Source organism: Arabidopsis thaliana, chromosome 5 (assembly GCF_000001735.4).
Source record: "Arabidopsis thaliana chromosome 5, partial sequence".
NCBI classification, from domain to species: domain Eukaryota; kingdom Viridiplantae; phylum Streptophyta; class Magnoliopsida; order Brassicales; family Brassicaceae; genus Arabidopsis; species Arabidopsis thaliana.
In genome coordinates this window covers 9,702,498-9,721,562 of record NC_003076.8, presented here as the reverse complement: position 1 = coordinate 9,721,562, position 19,065 = coordinate 9,702,498, and the positions used below count along the sequence as shown (strand labels likewise).

Here is a 19,065-nt window from a genome sequence, read left to right as displayed (position 1 = left end):
TTAACTTTGATAATAAGATATTTTGTAAAAATTGTATTTGGCTATTTTTTTCTAGGATTTTTTTTTGTTTAAAGGATTTCATTGATAGAATGCGTTTGAATTATACAAAGCCGACAAAAAAGAAAATCGTTTAGGAGACAAAGCCGACCGGTACATATAAATCCCCAAAAACATAAGACCAAACAAAGGCAGACAAACATTACAAGCATTAGAAGAGATGAAAAATAAAATAACAACTAAAGAGGTAAAAACTAAAACCTCCAACACCACAACTCTGAAAACTCTTTCCTATAAGCAGCCGACTAATACTTCCATAGATCAGTTTGTCACTAAGGAGAGGCAATTGACAGGTGTCTAGAAGAGAGAATTAAACTGAGTTCACAAAAACCATCTCCACGGCAGAAACGAAGACGATATAACAAGAAGATGAGAGCATAGAACCTAACCACCACAACCACTTTAGAGTCAATGAACATGAAAAGACGAAGGATCAAGGAAAGTCCTTGAGATCCGAGAGGAGAAACGCCAATTAGGACCACCCATCCTTACACATGGACATTCGTAAACCCAGCCAAAGCCACCTACAGACTAAAGACAAATTACGCAACACAAAGAGAAGGACAAGAGATCGCCCCACCATAACGTCCATAACTCAACCGAAAAACCAAACGAGGTTCCAACAGAGAGCTAGTAGATGTTATTATAGGAGGCAACTAAATCAACAGCTACAAAAATCAACATAAATCTATGTCTCTTGTAAAAGGCATCATCAACATTTGTGTGTATTGATTGTTTCTAAGTAAATATAGGATTTAAACGACAATTCATCAAGACATTTTGTGATGTTGACAAACAAAAATACATCTCATCAAAATTCTTAATTAAGAACTAGGTTAGATGACACTCGTAAGATTTAGAAAATAATCATAATTCTTAGATGATTATGACTCAAACACATATGAAATGGTTAGAAATCTCTATATTGACTCTCCCATTAACTAAAGTTTACATCCTTTGACCCCGATAAAAATAATTCCTAACTCCGCCACTGAAAGTACTATTACTATTAAAGCACTCGCGCATCAAATCATTGTCACTGGATTCTCCTTCAACATTTTCACATTCAACTTTAGGTTTTTCTCCATTTTCCATGGTAACTTCAATATCATCTATGACCATGTCTTTACAATATGTGATGGCACTACATTTAAGCATTATAGCATCTTCGTTAAGTGTTGTTCCTTGAAAACCAACATATTTTACACTGCTAATTGCCACCGCTGAATCCTAACAAAACAAAATATATAAGTTTCAACAATTTATTAGTACTTTCAAAACAAAATGTATATCAAATATAACATAACTCCATTTATAAAGTATTTACCTTAGTGGCATCAAGAAGTACTTTATCAGTATATTGTTGGTCAATTATAATTGGATTTTGTACGTTAATGAGTGTGATATTCTCAAAACTTATGTTTCTTGCATAACCTTGTCCACCCTAAAAAATCCAAATCAAAATTAAATTCAAACATATTATACATGATTAGTTTATTTTAAACGAGAGAACAATTAGTATAAAATACCTGCCATGTCTTAATTCTAGCTCCATTCGTCGTTTTATTAAAAGTACACTGAGTCACGTAAACATCACTAACTGCTGCATTTTCTCCATCAGCTCCAAGACTTCCCACACTGTTCTCCAAGTTTATAAAACAAATTTTATTAGTTACGTTTTCTTTCAATGAAATCTTTCTATTTATAAATGTTTACTAATTTTGTAATCTAAGAAATTGAATTAGTATAATGAAATTACCTTATTCCATGACCAGGTCCACAATTCACTTGTGTGATGTTGATACTGGAACTTCCAGTGTTGATTGCTATGCAATCATCTCCTAAAAATTCAATGATTAAATTCATATAATTGTGTTATATATATTTGTATTAATAAAACGTGTAAATAAGTACGCACCAGTTTGAATTGTAGAGTCAAATATATTGACATTCGTCGAGTAACTTATATCAATACCATCTGTGTTGGGACTATTCTCAGGTGCCAAAATATTTATTTTCGATATTGCAACATAATGGCAATTTTTGATTGATATATGACTTTTTGGACTATCAATCGAAGTTATCCCGTTTATCGTGAGATTATTACAATTGCATATATGTAGTGCCTGCATGCAAATAAAATAAAAAATAATACTTTTGTGAGTGAATGTTTTATCGCGGGAAAAAAAATCACAAAAAATTGCGTAGTAAATTTGATAAACTCACTCTAGGCCGTTCAGAAGCTTTCAAGCTTAGCTGGAAAACAAAAAATTCATGATTTTGATATACCGATGAATAAAAGAAAACAAATTAGTAAGTAACAAACATAAAAACATATGATTAGGGTTAACTCGTGTCAACTAAGATGAGACTCAAACTTTTTGGAGTTATGGAAATCACGCAAATTTCTGAGTTTTGGCAACTCGGAATCGTGTTTTTTCTTTTGTTTTTTCTCAAGACTTATACTTTTTTCATTTGCTGTATTTTGTTATTGTCTGTTTTTCTATAGATTTTACTTTTTTCTCTGCTACTTGTATTATCTGTAATTTCTGTCGAAACTCGAAAATGGTATAAAATCTTTTACATTTTACCCCAAAAAAAAAAAAACATATGATATAACAGACTGTTACCTCCCAAAAGGAAGAACCACGACCATTTATCGTTCCTGAACCATCAATCATTAGACCAGGCACACCTGAAAAACTAATCCACGTTTGAGATTTGGGGTTGGACCATGATGTGATGTTGCTAGGTGCGACAATGATACCATCCAACTTCAAATACATAAAATAAAATACAAATTTGTTGGTGTTAACATTTCTTAGATAAATTAATTAACTATGAACATACCTGAAGTTTTATGGAGGTAGATTTACAAGGACCTTTGAACTCAATAGGTTGAAGTAAATATGTTTTTCCAGAGGGAATAAAAAGTGTATTTATGTTTTCTTCTCCACCACATGTAGCGTTCCATGCTTGTAAAAAAGCCTTTTAATATAATATCGTTAATTAAAAGTAGCAACACTATTTGAAAAAGAAATAGTAATTAATTTTAAGAAAATATTTATCAAAAATTCATATATTTTAGTGATAAAAACAAATAACTTACATTTGAATCATCGGTTTGACCATCTCCTTCAGCACCAAATTTGAGTACATTGTAAATTTGGCCGTTTACAAGACCAAAACAGATAAAATTTATCAATATGGATATACGTAGTATGGTTTCCTAAAACTCACAAGAATGAAAAAGTTAGAATTATCAAGTAGCAAACAAATACTATTTTAAAAAATATATTGATTTGATATGTACCATTGTGTAGATAAAGATGATGAAAATATATTGAATGTATAGGTATTAGGTAGTTTAGGTCTCTCTATGTATGTGTTTCCATCATGTATATATATACACAAAAATGTGCATTTACGTTCATCGAATCATATGATTATTCTTTCTCCATTCCTAGTCCTTTTTTTTGGTAAAAATTCTTCCTCCTGTCCATATACTATATAGGCAGCAATCGGGAGTATCTAATTTAGGAAGCAAATGATTTAGGCACAATTAAAGTCTCTTTTTCTAGTTTTTTTAAATCAATGAACGTAACGCAAATGATTTAGGCACAATTAAAGCAAATGATTCTAGTTTTTTTAATCAATGACTTTAATTTAGGCACAAAAATGTGCATTTACGTTTATTGAATCATGCATACTAAAGTCTTTTCTAGTTGTTGAATACATTGAAGTAGACATCTCCCTCTTATTAAGTGTTGAATACAGTGACGTTAAACAAAAAAAACATGTTCCATACAACATCGCTATAGCAATATGTTTTATTTATTACAAGATTATGATTTAGTTTCATAAAATTATACAACAAAATATCACCTAGCTAGTGACAATGTCATTATAATACAGGAAATGACATGAGACCATGCCATTGAGTGGTAACGCGGACGAATGCGGGTATATCACCGTTCTTTTGGATTGTAACCATGTCTTCCATTCATGATTATTCTTACAACATTGCGCTTTATGATTAAAAAAAAAAGTAGAAAAAGAAAAAAGAAAAAAATGGTTCAGTTTACATAGTAAAACTTGGTGAACGTGAACCGCATGGGTGTGTGATACACCAGTTTTGTCGTTGTTATACTTTTCATGTACAGTCCGTGTATTTATTTTTTCGTCTAAAATTTGTATTGATTTTAACTTATAATCATATTATGCAGTAAAATATTTCAGCTACAACATTTATGTTTTTAACCATTTTTAATATGTTTTTACTATCAATTTGTTTCGCATCATTCATTATATTTTTTTTACCTGTCTATTTCAACATATATTATATACTGTATTATCCTTTAATTCATATTTTCTGTATAATATTCATAATTTACTTTTAAAACTACTTGATTTTTTTGTTTGTTTGATCATACCGTCTGACCCGTTTACATCATTTAAATTATGGTTAGACGTTAGGGTTCAGTTTGGGTTTTTCAATTTTTTTGGATTTTTAGGCTCATATTTCATGTTAGGATATTTGTAATATTTGGGCTGGAATGGATACGGTTCAGTTTTTCATAGTTCGTTTTCGATCAGATTTTACTATTTAGATTAACTTTTATCTGGATTCGATCCGTATTCAAAATTACAAGAAAAAATATTGAAAAGTATTTGAAAATGTCCAAATTCTATAAATAAAACTCGGTAGAAAAAACAAATAAACAAATTATCTAAAATATTGGAAAGTAACTAATTTAATCACTCAAATTACTCGAAAATATATGAATTACTCAAAACTATATAATATGGATTGATGACTTTACTTAATTTTAATTTTTTTCGGATACTAACTAGTTCGAGTTTCGATTCGAATTATATATTATCCGATACCCAAAATACCTAACTCTAAGATTCATTTGGATATTTTTTTGGGGAATTTTCTAATCAACCTTCTTTGGTAGTGTTTCGATTAAGATTCGAATTCGGCATTTTTGCCTAGCCCTAATTCGAAATAATATTGGGTAGAGGCCGGTTTTAAACATGAAAACCACGTGGCCCGACTTTGATATTATCGTTTACATTCTATGATTTGACCGACTAAACCAAAAAAAGGAAAAATTGAAAAGGATGACGTCACCATCACAAAAAACAATCTTACACGGCTTTTTGTTTAAAATCCCAAGACGAAAATCATTCTCTTGTGATCGCCCATACCATCAATTATCATTTCTCTCTTCGAAGAAGAAGAAGAAGAAGAAGATATGGGTGTTGATTTGGATTTGGAATCCATCTCCGAAGCCACCTCCGGAGCCATTGGATCTCTTCTCAGCACCACCATTTTATACCCTCTTGATACCTGTAAATCCAAGTTCCAAGCCGAGATTCGTGTTCGCGGTCAGCAGAAATACAGGTTTCTCTCCTTCTTCCCTTTTTCCATTTGATTGCGACGCGATGATGATGATCTAGAATTTGAGAATTGCTTCTTTATGTCTCTGCATCACGCTTCAATTTTAGCTGTGTTCCTGCTGAATTGTTGAAATCGGTTTTAACTTTCAGTTTTTGGATTAGGTTTATGATTTCTATGTTGATCCCTTGTAGATCCTCGTCTAAATCGAAAATTTCAGTTCTCTGATCAAGGCTTCTCAATGAGCTTAAGCTTTTGAATCACTATTTTTGGTTAAGGTTTTTAGGTATTATAATGGTTCATATGTGATTGTCATTAGATAATATTGAGGTACCTAAAGCTGTTTTTGTGATGTTTACAGATATCTGTCAGATGTGTTTTGGGAAGCAATTTCATCAGGAAATGTTCTCTCCTTGTATCAAGGCCTTGGGACTAAGAATTTGCAGTCTTTTATTTCGTCCTTCATCTATTTCTATAGTTATAGCTATTTCAAGAGGTTACATTCCCAAAGGATTGGTTCTAAGTCTATTGGAACAAAGGCTAATCTCCTCATTGCTGCTGCTGCTGGTGCTTGTACCTCTGTTTTGACTCAAGTACGTTTTTTTTGTTTTTTTGCACTCAGCTCTGCTTCAAAACTATATGCTTTGCTTAACTTTAAGTTGTATGTTTTTGTAGCCTCTAGATACAGCTTCATCGAGGATGCAAACAAGCGAGTTTGGAAAATCTAAAGGGTTGTGGAAGACACTAACAGATGGTTCATGGGGAAATGCATTTGATGGCCTTGGGATTTCTCTTTTATTGACCTCGAATCCAGCAATTCAGGTACCATTTTCATTTCAAACCCCATTCATATTTATTTACTACTGTCTCAAGCTTGCGATAACGTGCTTAGCTGAAATATAAGCTTGTCTTTCTAGTATACAGTGTTTGATCAGCTGAAACAGAACCTCCTTGAAAAAGGAAAGGCAAAATCCAACAAAGATTCTTCCCCTGTAGTTCTCTCTGCCTTTATGGCGTTTGTGTTAGGTGCGGTCTCAAAAAGTGCTGCCACCGTCATCACATATCCAGCAATCAGGTATTAAGCTACCGGAGAATTACTCAAATCAATCCAGACTCTTTCGAGTAATATTGATGTATATACATTGATGTGTTTTGTAGGTGCAAGGTTATGATTCAAGCAGCAGATGACTCGAAGGAAAATGAAGCGAAGAAGCCCCGAAAAAGAATCAGGAAAACGATTCCCGGGGTAGTCTATGCTATATGGAAAAAAGAAGGGATCTTAGGCTTCTTTAAAGGCTTGCAGGCTCAGATCTTAAAGACAGTTCTGAGCTCAGCATTACTACTAATGATCAAGGAGAAAATCACTGCAACCACATGGATTCTCATTCTAGCAATAAGAACTCTGTTTGTCACAAAGGCTAGATTGAAAAGTCCATAAAAGATTACCATTCCGCAAGAGTCCCAAGGCCAAGTAAGAGCAAAGTCATTTGTTTGGCGATCAGAATCGAAAGATCAAGTATTGTAGTCTTTCTCATTTCAAGAACTATTGATTTTTTTTAGTAAAGATCTGATTGTACTAGGTCCACATAAAGCTTCTTGTTGTTGCCAGATTGAGTTTCTGGGCTTAGAGATTATTCTATGGTTATTATGTAGTTTATGTTTGTTTTCTTCAGCTGTAATAAAATTGGGGATTTATACTATTTTCCAAATTTTCATGTACTCTTCACTATAGTTTAATCTCTGCACAAACAAAGACATCATCTTCTGATTCCCATGTCACAAAGCTTTTAAAAACACCACAATCTCGCATAGAGAGAGACAGAACAAATTCTTCAGAGATAAACTAAGCAACGAAGACACAAATTCTTCAGAGAAAAACTATATTAGTAGTGTCATTACATACAGATTAAGAGATTAAGATCTATATTTGCATCGTAATGTAAGTTGATCTACTTACAACATCAACATGTAACTTGGATCAACATACTAACTAAGAGTAATAGAGTAAATTCATCACAGAATTTCAGAGGAAATTCTTCAACCTCAAGAGCTTGTTTAAAAATTTCTTAAACTTTAGCAGGTTGAATGGAGAAATCATCTTCAATTTCGATTTTTCTTGACGCAAAAACCGATGAGACAGCAGCTCAGACGCAGTACCTCTCTCCTTAGGGTTCCTTGAGAAACACTTTTGAATAAACGCCCTTGCGTCGCAAGGCAAACTCTCGGGAATCTCTGGAGGGTTACCATTAGAGAGGATATACACAAAATCCTCAGGTATAAACCCTATCCATGGCTTCTTACACACATACATCTCCAACACTAAACACCCTAATGACCACAAATCTAGGGTTTTATTGGCAACACCGTCATGTAGAGACTCCGGAGGCATGTAGTTAAGCGTTCCAACAAACGGGTATTCGATTTTCCAGTGATCAGGAACTTCTCCGACTTGTAATGAGAGTCCAAAATCAGAAATCTTCACTTCGTAAGAATCTCCACAAGGGAAGACAAGGACATTTTCTGGCTTGAGATCGCAATGAACATAACCGTGGCTATGAATCGATACCAAACCTTGGAGAATCATACGCGTGAAGTCTCTAATCATCAAGTCTGGTAACTTTCTATCCACGCAATTGTTCATGAAATCGCTTAAACTACCTTCGGATGCGTACTCGAGAAGCAACTTGTAGACTCTGTTTCCTTTATCGTCGAAACCCTCTTCCAAGTCGTTACCAAAGCATTGTATGATTCTTGGACATCCTTTGAGTTCGGAAAGAATATGAAATTCTTTAAGGAGAGAGTTTTCATCATCGGAGCTTTTTACGGCGGCGTGAAAAGAAGAGCCGTCGCTTTTTGTGTACTTGAAGAGATCAACGAAACTATAAGCACCTTCACCTAAAAACTTGACGTATTCTTCGTTTAGTTTCATCTTTGGAATGCAACAGATACAGAGTTGTGTTCTATCTAGGGTTTGTTTCTTCAAATTCGAAACGAGTTATAGAACCTGAAAGTGTGAGAGAAGAAAAAGGAAATTTTATAGAGGTTAGGGTTCTTTAAGTCGGTGACCTCGATCTCAACATTTATTTAAGTAGAAGTTTTTTATTCGTTGGATAAATATATATCCCGATTCTCTTTTGACTTTTTGTGATAAGTGTGTTAGATCTCGTCCGTTGATGTAATTCAGGCTTTTGTTTTATTTTTCCTCTTATTTTTTGGCGTTACGATGCGAACTTTTTTTTTTTTGTTTTTGGTAAAATACGATGAAAAATATGTCCACCACATAGATAAAAGCTCCATGTAAATATCAATTGAGACCTATTTTAAATCCGGAAAAATGTCATTTAAATCACCATTTGGCCATTTGTGGTGATTTAAATCATGAACTTTGTAGTTTGTGAAGAAAATCACTAAGTATGTATTGATTTCAAATAAAAGCTGTAATTTTGGTTGATAAAGCCAAATTAGTCACAACGTTAACTGACCAAACGGAGCAATTAAACGCAATGATTTGTCCGTTAATAAGTCCGTTTAAGATGCAAACGACGTCGTCCTGCTTTTGAAACAAAAATCCCCAAATTGAATCGATCCCTAGAAATCGAAATTGAAATCAGAAATAAGAAACCCTAATCCCCAAATCTCTTCTTCTTTTCTTCTTCAAATTCACCCTAACTTGACTGATGGCTCCGCGAAAGAAGAGTAAGCCTCGTCCCAAACGAAAGAGGGATGAGGAACCAACTGTTGTCGAACCGTCTGCCCCCAAATCGACGGCTCTCGACGATGCTAGTACAAAATCGTCGGCTCTAGACGATGCTCGTAAGCAATCGACTCCCGGTGAATGTCAATCTCTTATGCTTTACAGAGGTGAGCCTGTTCCCTTAGAGCAGTGTTCGTATTTTGCTGCTGAAAAAACCTGTGATGACTGTGATGTTGCTGGTGATGAAGATTGTGATGAAATTGGATACGAAGCTGCTGGCGAGGAAGACAGTGAAGATGAAGACGGAAATCAGGATGACTTGAATAAAGAAGTTGGTGTTGGAGACAATAGGATAGTGCCTCTTGCTTGGGCTGTGGTTGAGATAGAGAATGACGACAATTGGGATTGGTTTATGAAGTTGCTATCAAGTACTTTAGGGCTTCAAGATGGAAAAGATATGGCTGTCATATCTGACAAACAATTGGTTAGTATGTGTTATTTTTGAAGATAAATTGGAATGCTATATCTTCTAACTTCTGTGTTATTTTTGTAGGGACTTGTGAAGGTTATACACAACATTCTTCTAGAAGCTGAGCATCGTCAATGTGCAAAACATATCATGGATAATTGGAAGAGAGATAGTCATAACATGGAACTTCAACGACTGTTTTGGAGGATTGCACGCAGCTACACAGCAGGCCAATATGCAAAAAATATGGAAGCACTGCAGAAGTATAATCCCGGTGCCTATACTTCTCTATTAAGCACCAATCCGATGACATGGTCTAGAGCTTTCTTTAGAGTAGGTACATGTTGCAATGATAACTTGAACAACCTCAGTGAGTCTTTTAATAGAACCATACGGCAAGCTAGGAGGAAACCCTTATTGGAAATGCTTGAAGAGATTAGGCAGCAGTGTATGGTTAGGAATGGGAAGAGACATATAATTGCTGGTAGATTAAGGACCAGATTCACTAAGAGAGCTCATATGAAGATAGAGAAAATGATAGAAGGGTCACAGTTTTGCGTAAGAAGAATGGCTAGGCACAATAAACATGAGGTAGAGTTGCATGATGAAAAATATTCTGTTGATATGGACAAGCTTACATGCGGCTGCATTAAGTGGCAGATGACTGATATTCCTTTTGTTCATGCTGCTTCAGTGATCATAGCAAAGAAGCAGAAGGTTGAAGATTATGTTAGTGAATGGTACACAACAAGAATGTGGCAGCTAACGTATGCAGATGGTATTGAGCCTGTTCAAGGTCAGATAGAATGGCTAGGATGAATAGATTAGGAGTCTTGCCACCATCATGGAGGAAAGGAAATCCTGGTAGACCACCTAACCATGCTAGGCGGAGAGGAAGGTATGAAGCTAAGACATCAACCACAACCACCAGAATGTCACTCAAGAATAGGGTCATGACATGTGGAAACTGCAAACAAGACGGGCACAATAGGTTATCTTGCTCAAACCCGACTGCTGAAGTGCAACCAAAAAGACCAAGAGGAAGACCAAGGAAGGATCAAGTTTGATACTTTCTTTATATTGTCTAATATAACGGTTGGCTGATTTTATAGCCATAAATTAATTGCATTCTCAGCTTTTCCCCCTACACTTTTTGCTCCTGAAATTTCCACCAGAAACTTTGATAATTTTTTAAATTACAGCATGTACTTTCAGATTCATCCTTAAAAATACATTTCCAATTGAACCGGTCATTAAATCGGGTTTAACCACAAATCCGCGTTTACTGTACCGCGATTGCGATTTACCCGATTAATCACCTATATATGTTAAGAAAAAGGTTGGCTGATTTTATAACCATAAACTAATTGCATTCTCAGCTTTTCCCCCCAGACTTTTTGCTCCTGAAATTTCCACCATAAACTTTGATAATTCTTTAAATTGCAACATGTACTTTCAGATTCATCCTTAAAAATACGTTTCTAATTGAACCGGTCATTAAACCGAGATTAACCACAAATCCGCGTTTATTGTACCGCTATTGTGATTTACCAGACTAATCCCACACCCGTTACGAAAACGACGTCGTTTTGTCTTTGTTTTGTAATGTGAATCTATCTATATATGTTATGTGTTGTGTTAATTGGTAAGGAAAATGACAAATCGAAATAGATAAAACTCCTAATCATGAGGATAGCTAAGACTCCAAATCAAACAGTCAACCTAAACAATAACATCCTAAAGAAAATCAACTTCCGAAAATACATCATCCAAAATAGACAAAAGAGGTTGAAGATTGTTTCAATGACAATCTAAATGAATAAAGAATTATAACTACTCTCATTGATCACATAGACTGCTTCTCCGTGTGAGTGTGACTCTATCGGCTCCATGTGGTGTTTCTTGAAGCTCCATTGTAGGCTTACAAAACAACGTTGTTTTCTTAACGGTGTGGGTGATTAGTTGGGTAAATCACAATAGCGGCACAGTAAACGCGGATTTGTGGTTAATTTCGGTTTAATGACCGGTTCAATTGGAAACGAATTTTTTAAGGATGAATCTGAAAGTACATGTTGCAATTTAAAGAATTATCAAAGTTTATGGTGAAAATTTCAGGAGCAAAAAGTGTGGAGGGAAAAGCTGAGAATGCAATTAGTTTATGGCTATAAAATTAGTCAACCCTTTTCTTAACGGATATAGGAGATTAATCAAATAAATCGCAATCGCGGTACAGTAAACGCGGATTTGTAGTTAATCCCGGTTTAATGACCGGTTCAATTGGAAATGTATTTTTAAGGATGAATCCGAAAGTACATGTTGTAATTTAAAGAATTATCAAAGTTTATGGTGAAAATTTCATGAGCAAAAAGTATAAGGGGAAAAGCTGAGAATGCAATTAGTTTATGACTATAAAATCAGGCAACCCCTAATATAATGATGCTTCATACTTTCTTTTACATAGTCTAATTCTCTTTGAATCAGGAACCAAGGAATATCATGTTTGGCCAAAGACAAACATGGGACGGATCTCAAGCCTCGCAAGGATCACAGGCCTCTCAGTCATCGCATATGCAACCACCGCAGACACACGCACCACAAACACAGAGGAGGCAAGCACCAAGGAGGCGAGCACCACACACGCAACCACAGACACAAGCACAACAGACACACGCACCACAATGGAAACAGACTCAAGCACAGCCGAGGCAACAAGGATTAGGAGGGTGGCGGTCATGGTTTGAATGCTCAAGATAAGAAGAATGAAAGTGATGTTTTAAGTTTCTAACCAAGACTATGATGCGGCTTATTTTGGTTTCTAAACACAAGACTATGATGCGGCTTATTTTGGTTGCTAAACTTGTTTTAAGTTTGTTTCAAAACATGTTGGCTTATTTTGGTTTATAAACGAAACTTGTTGTAAGTTTGTTTCAAAACATGTTTTTCTTAACAAGAATGTTGAAATGCGGCTTATGTTGACTTGTTTTAGAATGATTTGTGTTGTTAACAAGAGTGTTGAAATGCAAAAGAGTTAAACCATTGCTAACAAAATTAAAGAAAAACAAGAGAAATGCTTATGACTAGCACAATCCATCATTCATTTCCAAACATAGAATCCAACAAAAACATAGATAAAATCCATCATTCATTACCAAACATACAATCCAACAAGAACTTAATCCAACAAGAACTTAATCCAACAAGAACATAAATCCGACAAGAACATACACCAAGACAAAATCCAAGACAAACTAATACAATCCTTACACTAATGACCTAGAACAAAGCTTGTTTCTGTTGCTTTACCAAACATTTGGTAAGCAATGACAATTGTCATTAAACAAACACACACCAAAGAGACTTTCACCAACACTTTCAACTTCCGGATTTCCATTTTGCTACACATTGCATCTTCTTTCAATTCTTGAATAGAAGCACTCAACTCATTAACAATCTCATTAACCTCGGATCTAGCTTTAACAATCTCATTTGCCATGATTCCTAGGTTTGGCAATACATCTTCAACCTCCTCATACACAGCATCCTCCACCCACTTAAACAAGTGATCCTATCATAAACAACAAATCTAGCTTCCCATTTCACAGAAAAACAACATAAACAACCAAATACCTCCTTACATCTTTCTTGTTTTTCCACGAGCTAGGATCTCTTTTGCTTATACAACGGAAGAACGGTCGGCCAGGATTGTCTTGTGATTTCGAGGTGAATTTCGTTACACCCAACCCACATACACACTTCGTCGGGATTCCACGGCCACCCACTGATGTCTCGGAGCTCGAATTCATCAGAATCAAAAAATTAAAATGAAATCGAGATTTGAGATCGAGATTCGAGAAGAAACAGAAAGAATTAGACAAGAGAGAATTTGGGGGTTTGCGATATCTGATTTCAATTTTGAATTCTAGGGTTCGATTCAATTTGGGAGTTTTTGTTTCAAAAGCAGGACGACGTCGTTTGCATCTTAAACGGACTTATTAACGGACAAATCACTGCGTTTAATTGCTCCGTTTAGTTAGTTAACGATGTGACTAATTTGGCTTTGTCAACTAAAGTTATAGCTTTTATTTGAAGTCAACACATACTTAATGATTTTAATCACAAGCAACAAAATTCATGATTTAAATCACCACAAATGGCGAAGTGGTGATTTAAATGACATTTTTCTCATTTTAAATCACGAATAAAGTTAGTAAGAATTACATTTGAAAACTGCAAATGTCTTAATACCAAGTCGAACAATGACGAGAAACGTTGTAGATAACATCATATACTTGAGAAATGACTATAATTCGAGAGTGCACTATTCACATCTTCAATTTTTTTTTTATATTGAATTTTAATCTTTATGGTGTATATATCTTACAAATAATTATATTTAATTCAATTATTTCAAATATATTGATATGAATTTAAATATATTAAAATTAAAATTGAAGTTATTGAAATATAAAAAAATATAACGTTTAAAAACAATAATATTACATTAAACAATTTAACAAACATTAAAATTAACATTACAATAATATATACATGAAATAAACACACAAGTTTTATTTTATGTTTCTTTTCTAGTTTATATATAATTTTTTAGTAACATGTAAATTTTTGTTTTTCTAATATTTTTTTATATAATTATTTTTGAAATGTACATATTAGTTTTTTTTATGAAGTTTTATCATTATAACAAATTATTGTTAATATTGAGATCTATTATGTAAACACAAAAAAGTTTTAGAAATAGATTAATTTGAGGTTTTGTTGTTGGATTAAAGCAAAGTTCCCACTAATGGTATAGTTAGTGTAAACGAACTCTAAGATCACATCTTTGGAATAAAATCTCCTGTCTTTACATCAAATTCAAAGAGTTGTGTAGAATTGACTAACTCAACCCTCAAATCCTTATTTTGAAAGTTTATGACCCTTAAAATGAAGGTCATTGTTGGAGATGATGTAATTAAGGTTCTACGCGTTGTATCGAATTAAACTACATGCTCCACCGCTTGTTAATATTTTGAACCCCAGATCTAGTCCGGCTGAATCATCTTTCTAAAAAATTAAACTTTATTTTATTTTATTTATCTTACATTGACTTCTAAATTATCTTTATTCCTCTTTCATAATTATTAAAGATTATGAAATTTGTTTTTAGCAAAGAAAATTAGATTATAATATTATTAGCGGATACATATAGTTGATTAGATTATTTAGTCTTATTCAAACAATGACATTTGCTTTGAATACATTTACCGTAGTATACACCACTTATAAGAACACAACATATATCACATTTGCTGTCTCCTCCCGTACACAGGTCTGGACTGTAGCATTGTTTATGTGCTTGCTTCTTTAATCCTAAACCTATTTAACAATAATCATTAAACAACCGTTAATAAAAAAAATCAATAGACCCATATTTATTTACACATAAAAGTAAACATTTGCATAATGAAAAATAGTACCAGGAAAACTATCAGAGCAATGACCAAAAGATACAACGAAGATAGTCAGGACAAACACGATTAACATTTTCTTGCTAATAGTCATTTCTATGATTTTGACTTAATTTTGTTTTTGATGTTTATGCTTTGTTACAAATGGTTGTATTATATATATATTTTGAAGTCAAAAACGAAAAAGCAAGAAAATCTTTTAGTTTATCTCCTCAGATTATAATCAAAAGAAACTATATTAGGATGATTTTCTTACATAAAAATATTTGAACATTAGTGTGATCAATAAAATCTATTTGTACTTATGAATACTATCTTTTTGTAGAAATAAATGTCCTTGTATATATGTTTGATAATAAATTATATAAAAATTAATATATATGTATTTATAGTAATATCTTATTGTATATATTTTGGTTTCTAAGAGTTAGTAATTAACACGATCACAATACGTATCAAGTGTAACGATTAGAGATATCTTGCCATGTTAGAAAAAATTATATGATTTGATGTTAAGAAAGAGAAGTTTATTATAAAAAAAACTTTTGTTTATTATAAGAAGACTTTTGTTTATTCTCTACTAAACCTCAAAAAATAATTATTATACTATTTTTTAAGATGATATATATGTATAAGAAATTATACAATTGATTACTAATTTTATATAGCATGTGATTTTTGAGTTAAATGTATTGATGTACTTAATTTATATGCACGGTAAAGCTACAAAATTTTGTGATTTTGTTTTTCTAATAAAAAAAACATAATAAAAAACTTTGATTTAATCAATGTTATTTAAATATTATTTTACCGTTTTTATTGGTTTAAAACATAAAATCTGTACCTGGTAATTTAAATTTTTAATTTTATATGAATCTGATGATTTAAATCTTCAATTTTATGTTGACTTTTTATTTAATCTCGAATTCTGGTTGACTAAGCCAATTGAGACACATCGTTAACTGGAGCTAACAGATAGTATCATTGTTTAGTTTTTAAAGAGTGAGATGAAAATAATCATACTCGTGTAGAAGAAGATTTTTTTTTTTTTTTTTGCTAAATTGTAAATATTTCATAAAATGAAAACAGTTTAGGTTACAAACATAATTTGAAACCTAAAAGTATGAATCCATAGCAAAAAAGAATAAAAAAACATGGACACATAAAATCGGTTAATTAAAACCAAATTTTCGGTCCCTCTTCTCGACCTAAGCAATAAAGCGGCAGGAGAAAATGAAGCGATGACGTTCGAATCTATTCTTCTACAAGAATGTGTTGCAAGAGCAGAAGGGCTTTAGCTAATTGTTAAAACACCCAAATGCGACAGATCAAGAGCGTTAGAAGCCTTACTGGTTTACGTAGGACGCTAGAAGAAGGGCGATGACACTTCGTCGATGACATCTCTGTTTACGTAGTTAACAATTTGTCTTATTTGGTTTTATCAACAAAAATTCGTGATTAAAATAAAAATCAATATAAAATTAAGAATTTAAATAACAAGATTCGAGTTTATGTTTTAAACCACCAAAATAACAAATAACAAAAATTGTAAAGTCATGATTTAAATAATATTTCTCCAGATTTGGCGCGAAAAGTTTGCACTGAACGCTTCATATCACTTATGTAAACAACATTGATTAGATTTGACTCGCTTGAGATTTAATTAAAATCGGATGACAAAAAAAAAAGAAAATGATATTTCCCCTAATTAAAAACCCTGTATATAAAAAAAATGGTTTGATTGCTACTAAACGAGAAAGAGGGTTTGTGTTATTTCTGTTGTTTCAGCTGTGAGAAAGAGAAAAAGAAGAACGAAGATGATGATGTCCGGTGGAAGCTACACGAACATCGATCACCAGAAAGTTTCTGGATCTGTACCCGTAAGCTCTTTCGTTATCTGATTCGTTCATATGTTTCTGTGATCCTTCTCTTTACACTTGTCCATTGGATTGCATTGTCGATTCTCGTTTCTTATCTCAATCTGATCAGATCTAGTTTCCATTATCCATCGTAGGCTGTTCCAGATCCTGGACATGTCACCGTCAAATTCGCAGGTAAACATTTTCGTATTCTCGTAAGAATGTATTAGTTTTGAATCGGTGATAGAACGGAACTAGGAAGAGCTTAGAGACATTTTGTATTTAGTGCGTTGAAGGAATTTTCAATCTAAGGTTTATAAAATTTGAATAACGATAAGATTTAGCAATTGTGTGTGTTATATATTGTTCTGTGATTTGATTGAGGGATACATTGTAAATGCAGACTCAAATCTACAAACGTTTCCTCCATCTGCTACTCAGGGAAAGATTTCTGGTGGTACTAATCCTCCTCGAGATGCTGACGGTAACTTCTCCTTTCGATTGAGTTACGATTTTACGGAGTTTTGCTCGTTTTTTAGTTAGAAGTTGACTGAGAAATGTAGGATATGAGGACTTGTTCATCCACTTCTTTATGTTGATTGACTGAGTTTTGTATGCCTTATTGGCTAATCTTATCGACTTTCAACCGGTGGCAGATACATTTTCGAGGCCTGTGAATGGTACTACAGATGAACCTCAGTCTAGTGGTTGGCTTCATAGATTCACTGTTGGTGCTTACAAGCCTTACTTTGATGTGGACACTTCAGATGTCGTAGAGAGACTCAAAGAATCGCTCTTTCCGTTTAGAGGAACATTTACGGAAAAGACAGCCAACAACCCTGATTTGTAAGAGTCGAGTCGTTACAGTTTTTTAGCTAAGTGGACTGATTTTGAAGGAGTTTGTTGCGTGGATTACAGGTACGGGCCATTCTGGATATGCACAACATTGATCTTTGTAGCAGCATCCATAGGAACATTTGTTACATACATAGCACACAAATTGAAGAAACAGGAATGGAACTACGATATTAATCTGGTGACTTGGTCTGCAGGAGTTTTCTACGGTTATGTAACTATTGTCCCTCTCGCATTATACGTTGTTCTCAAGTACTTCTCTGCACCATCAGGCTTAGTCCAACTCTTCTGTCTATACGGATATTCCCTATTCGTCTTCATCCCTGCATTGGTTAGTTAGTTTTACAAATTCCTCTTTTTACTCCCAATGAGACATCCAATGTGGAAAAACCCGAGACTAAGAAAATGTCGTTTCTGCAGTGTCTCTCTGTTGTGCCATTAGAGATCTTCAGATGGGTTATTGCGGGTTTAGCTGGATTCATGTCTGCTACATTTGTAGCATTGAATCTCAAAGCACATATTAACTCTGCAGGAGAGAGATGGTTCTTGATTGTGGTCAGCATATTTCTTCTACAGCTCGCTCTCTCAGTAGTGCTGAAGCTATATCTGTTCACTGTCACCGTATAAATTATTCCCTCAGGGGAAGAAGCTATGTTTTTTTTTTCTTCTTTTCCGGTGGTTTAGCTAAGGCACAATTCAAATATCCCGTATAGAGCATAAAAGGAAAGAGTTATTATACCTTGGAGACTGTCCAATTTTTGTAAACTAGAGACTGAATCTGTGATGCACGATTCTTCTTTCATTTGTTATCATCAACAGAATATGCTTTGACACACAATGTAGAGATCGTATATTAAACTAGTTAAGTCCCGCCTATCTAGATGGTTGTAATATAAAATTTCTTCAAATATTTATTTATAATATTTAAATTTTAAATAGTAAACCATGATCCACACATTTATTTTAATATTTATTTTAATAATTTTTGTATTTAACAAAATTTTAATCATACACATTCAAATTTTACAATATACTAGATTGATAATTCGTGCTTCACCCGAGTGTTAAAATTTGATATATAAATTTCGAAGATTTTTGGAAACTATTGTACTATGACATTTTAATTGTATTAGGGTATTTATTTTGTATTAACAAAATATAGTGTTTTTCAAAAACTCAATTTGGAACACATGAGAAGAGAATCTGTCAACTGGGTTAGGTACAACCACTTTGAAGTTTGAGAGTATATACCATTTTCC

At 33.5% G+C, this 19,065-nt stretch overlaps 6 protein-coding genes and 2 pseudogenes across 8 annotated transcripts; 3 read left to right on the top strand and 5 right to left on the bottom strand.

Moving 5' to 3' along the window:
- Positions 1–465: 465 nt before the first annotated feature.
- AT5G27530 (Pectin lyase-like superfamily protein) lies at positions 466–4,060 on the bottom strand (the record flags this gene model as incomplete). Its single annotated transcript, NM_122635.2, has 10 exons — positions 466–588; positions 1,042–1,287; positions 1,385–1,501; positions 1,587–1,695; positions 1,817–1,898; positions 1,976–2,183; positions 2,688–2,831; positions 2,908–3,045; positions 3,167–3,286; positions 3,971–4,060. 10 exons carry the CDS (start codon positions 4,058–4,060, stop codon positions 466–468), a joined length of 1,377 nt encoding a protein of 458 aa, NP_198105.2.
- Positions 4,061–5,144: 1,084 nt separating this feature from the next.
- PNC2 (peroxisomal adenine nucleotide carrier 2) lies at positions 5,145–7,215 on the top strand. Its single transcript, NM_122634.4, has 5 exons — positions 5,145–5,467; positions 5,823–6,054; positions 6,137–6,283; positions 6,379–6,536; positions 6,620–7,215. Exons 1-5 carry the CDS (start codon positions 5,319–5,321, stop codon positions 6,897–6,899), a joined length of 966 nt encoding a protein of 321 aa, NP_198104.1. The 5' UTR covers positions 5,145–5,318; the 3' UTR covers positions 6,900–7,215.
- Positions 7,216–7,484: 269 nt separating this feature from the next.
- On the bottom strand, positions 7,485–8,390 carry AT5G27510 (Protein kinase superfamily protein; the record flags this gene model as incomplete). The annotated part of the gene is made up of 1 exon (NM_122633.1): positions 7,485–8,390. The coding sequence occupies one exon, from the start codon at positions 8,388–8,390 to the stop codon at positions 7,485–7,487; it is 906 nt and encodes a 301-aa protein (NP_198103.1).
- A 747-nt stretch (positions 8,391–9,137) lies between these two features.
- AT5G27505 lies at positions 9,138–10,691 on the top strand (annotated as a pseudogene; the record flags this gene model as incomplete). The annotated part of the gene is made up of 1 exon: positions 9,138–10,691.
- A 1,427-nt stretch (positions 10,692–12,118) lies between these two features.
- On the bottom strand, positions 12,119–13,427 carry AT5G27500 (annotated as a pseudogene; the record flags this gene model as incomplete). Its single annotated transcript has 3 exons — positions 12,119–12,313; positions 12,974–13,174; positions 13,260–13,427.
- A 1,370-nt stretch (positions 13,428–14,797) lies between these two features.
- On the bottom strand, positions 14,798–15,210 carry AT5G27495 (Defensin-like (DEFL) family protein). Its single transcript, NM_001036875.5, has 2 exons — positions 15,102–15,210; positions 14,798–15,000 (listed from the first exon to the last, which is right to left on the bottom strand). Exons 1-2 carry the CDS (start codon positions 15,184–15,186, stop codon positions 14,843–14,845), a joined length of 243 nt encoding a protein of 80 aa, NP_001031952.1. The 5' UTR covers positions 15,187–15,210; the 3' UTR covers positions 14,798–14,842.
- A 1,609-nt stretch (positions 15,211–16,819) lies between these two features.
- AT5G27490 (Integral membrane Yip1 family protein) lies at positions 16,820–18,728 on the top strand. Its single transcript, NM_122631.4, has 6 exons — positions 16,820–16,972; positions 17,107–17,146; positions 17,355–17,435; positions 17,608–17,797; positions 17,870–18,137; positions 18,227–18,728. The coding sequence occupies exons 1-6, from the start codon at positions 16,910–16,912 to the stop codon at positions 18,431–18,433; spliced, it is 849 nt and encodes a 282-aa protein (NP_198101.2). The 5' UTR covers positions 16,820–16,909; the 3' UTR covers positions 18,434–18,728.
- Positions 18,017–18,369, bottom strand: AT5G27493 (uncharacterized protein; the record flags this gene model as incomplete). Its single annotated transcript, NM_001344013.1, has 2 exons — positions 18,017–18,129; positions 18,198–18,369. The coding sequence occupies 2 exons, from the start codon at positions 18,367–18,369 to the stop codon at positions 18,017–18,019; spliced, it is 285 nt and encodes a 94-aa protein (NP_001330732.1).
- Positions 18,729–19,065: the final 337 nt, after the last annotated feature.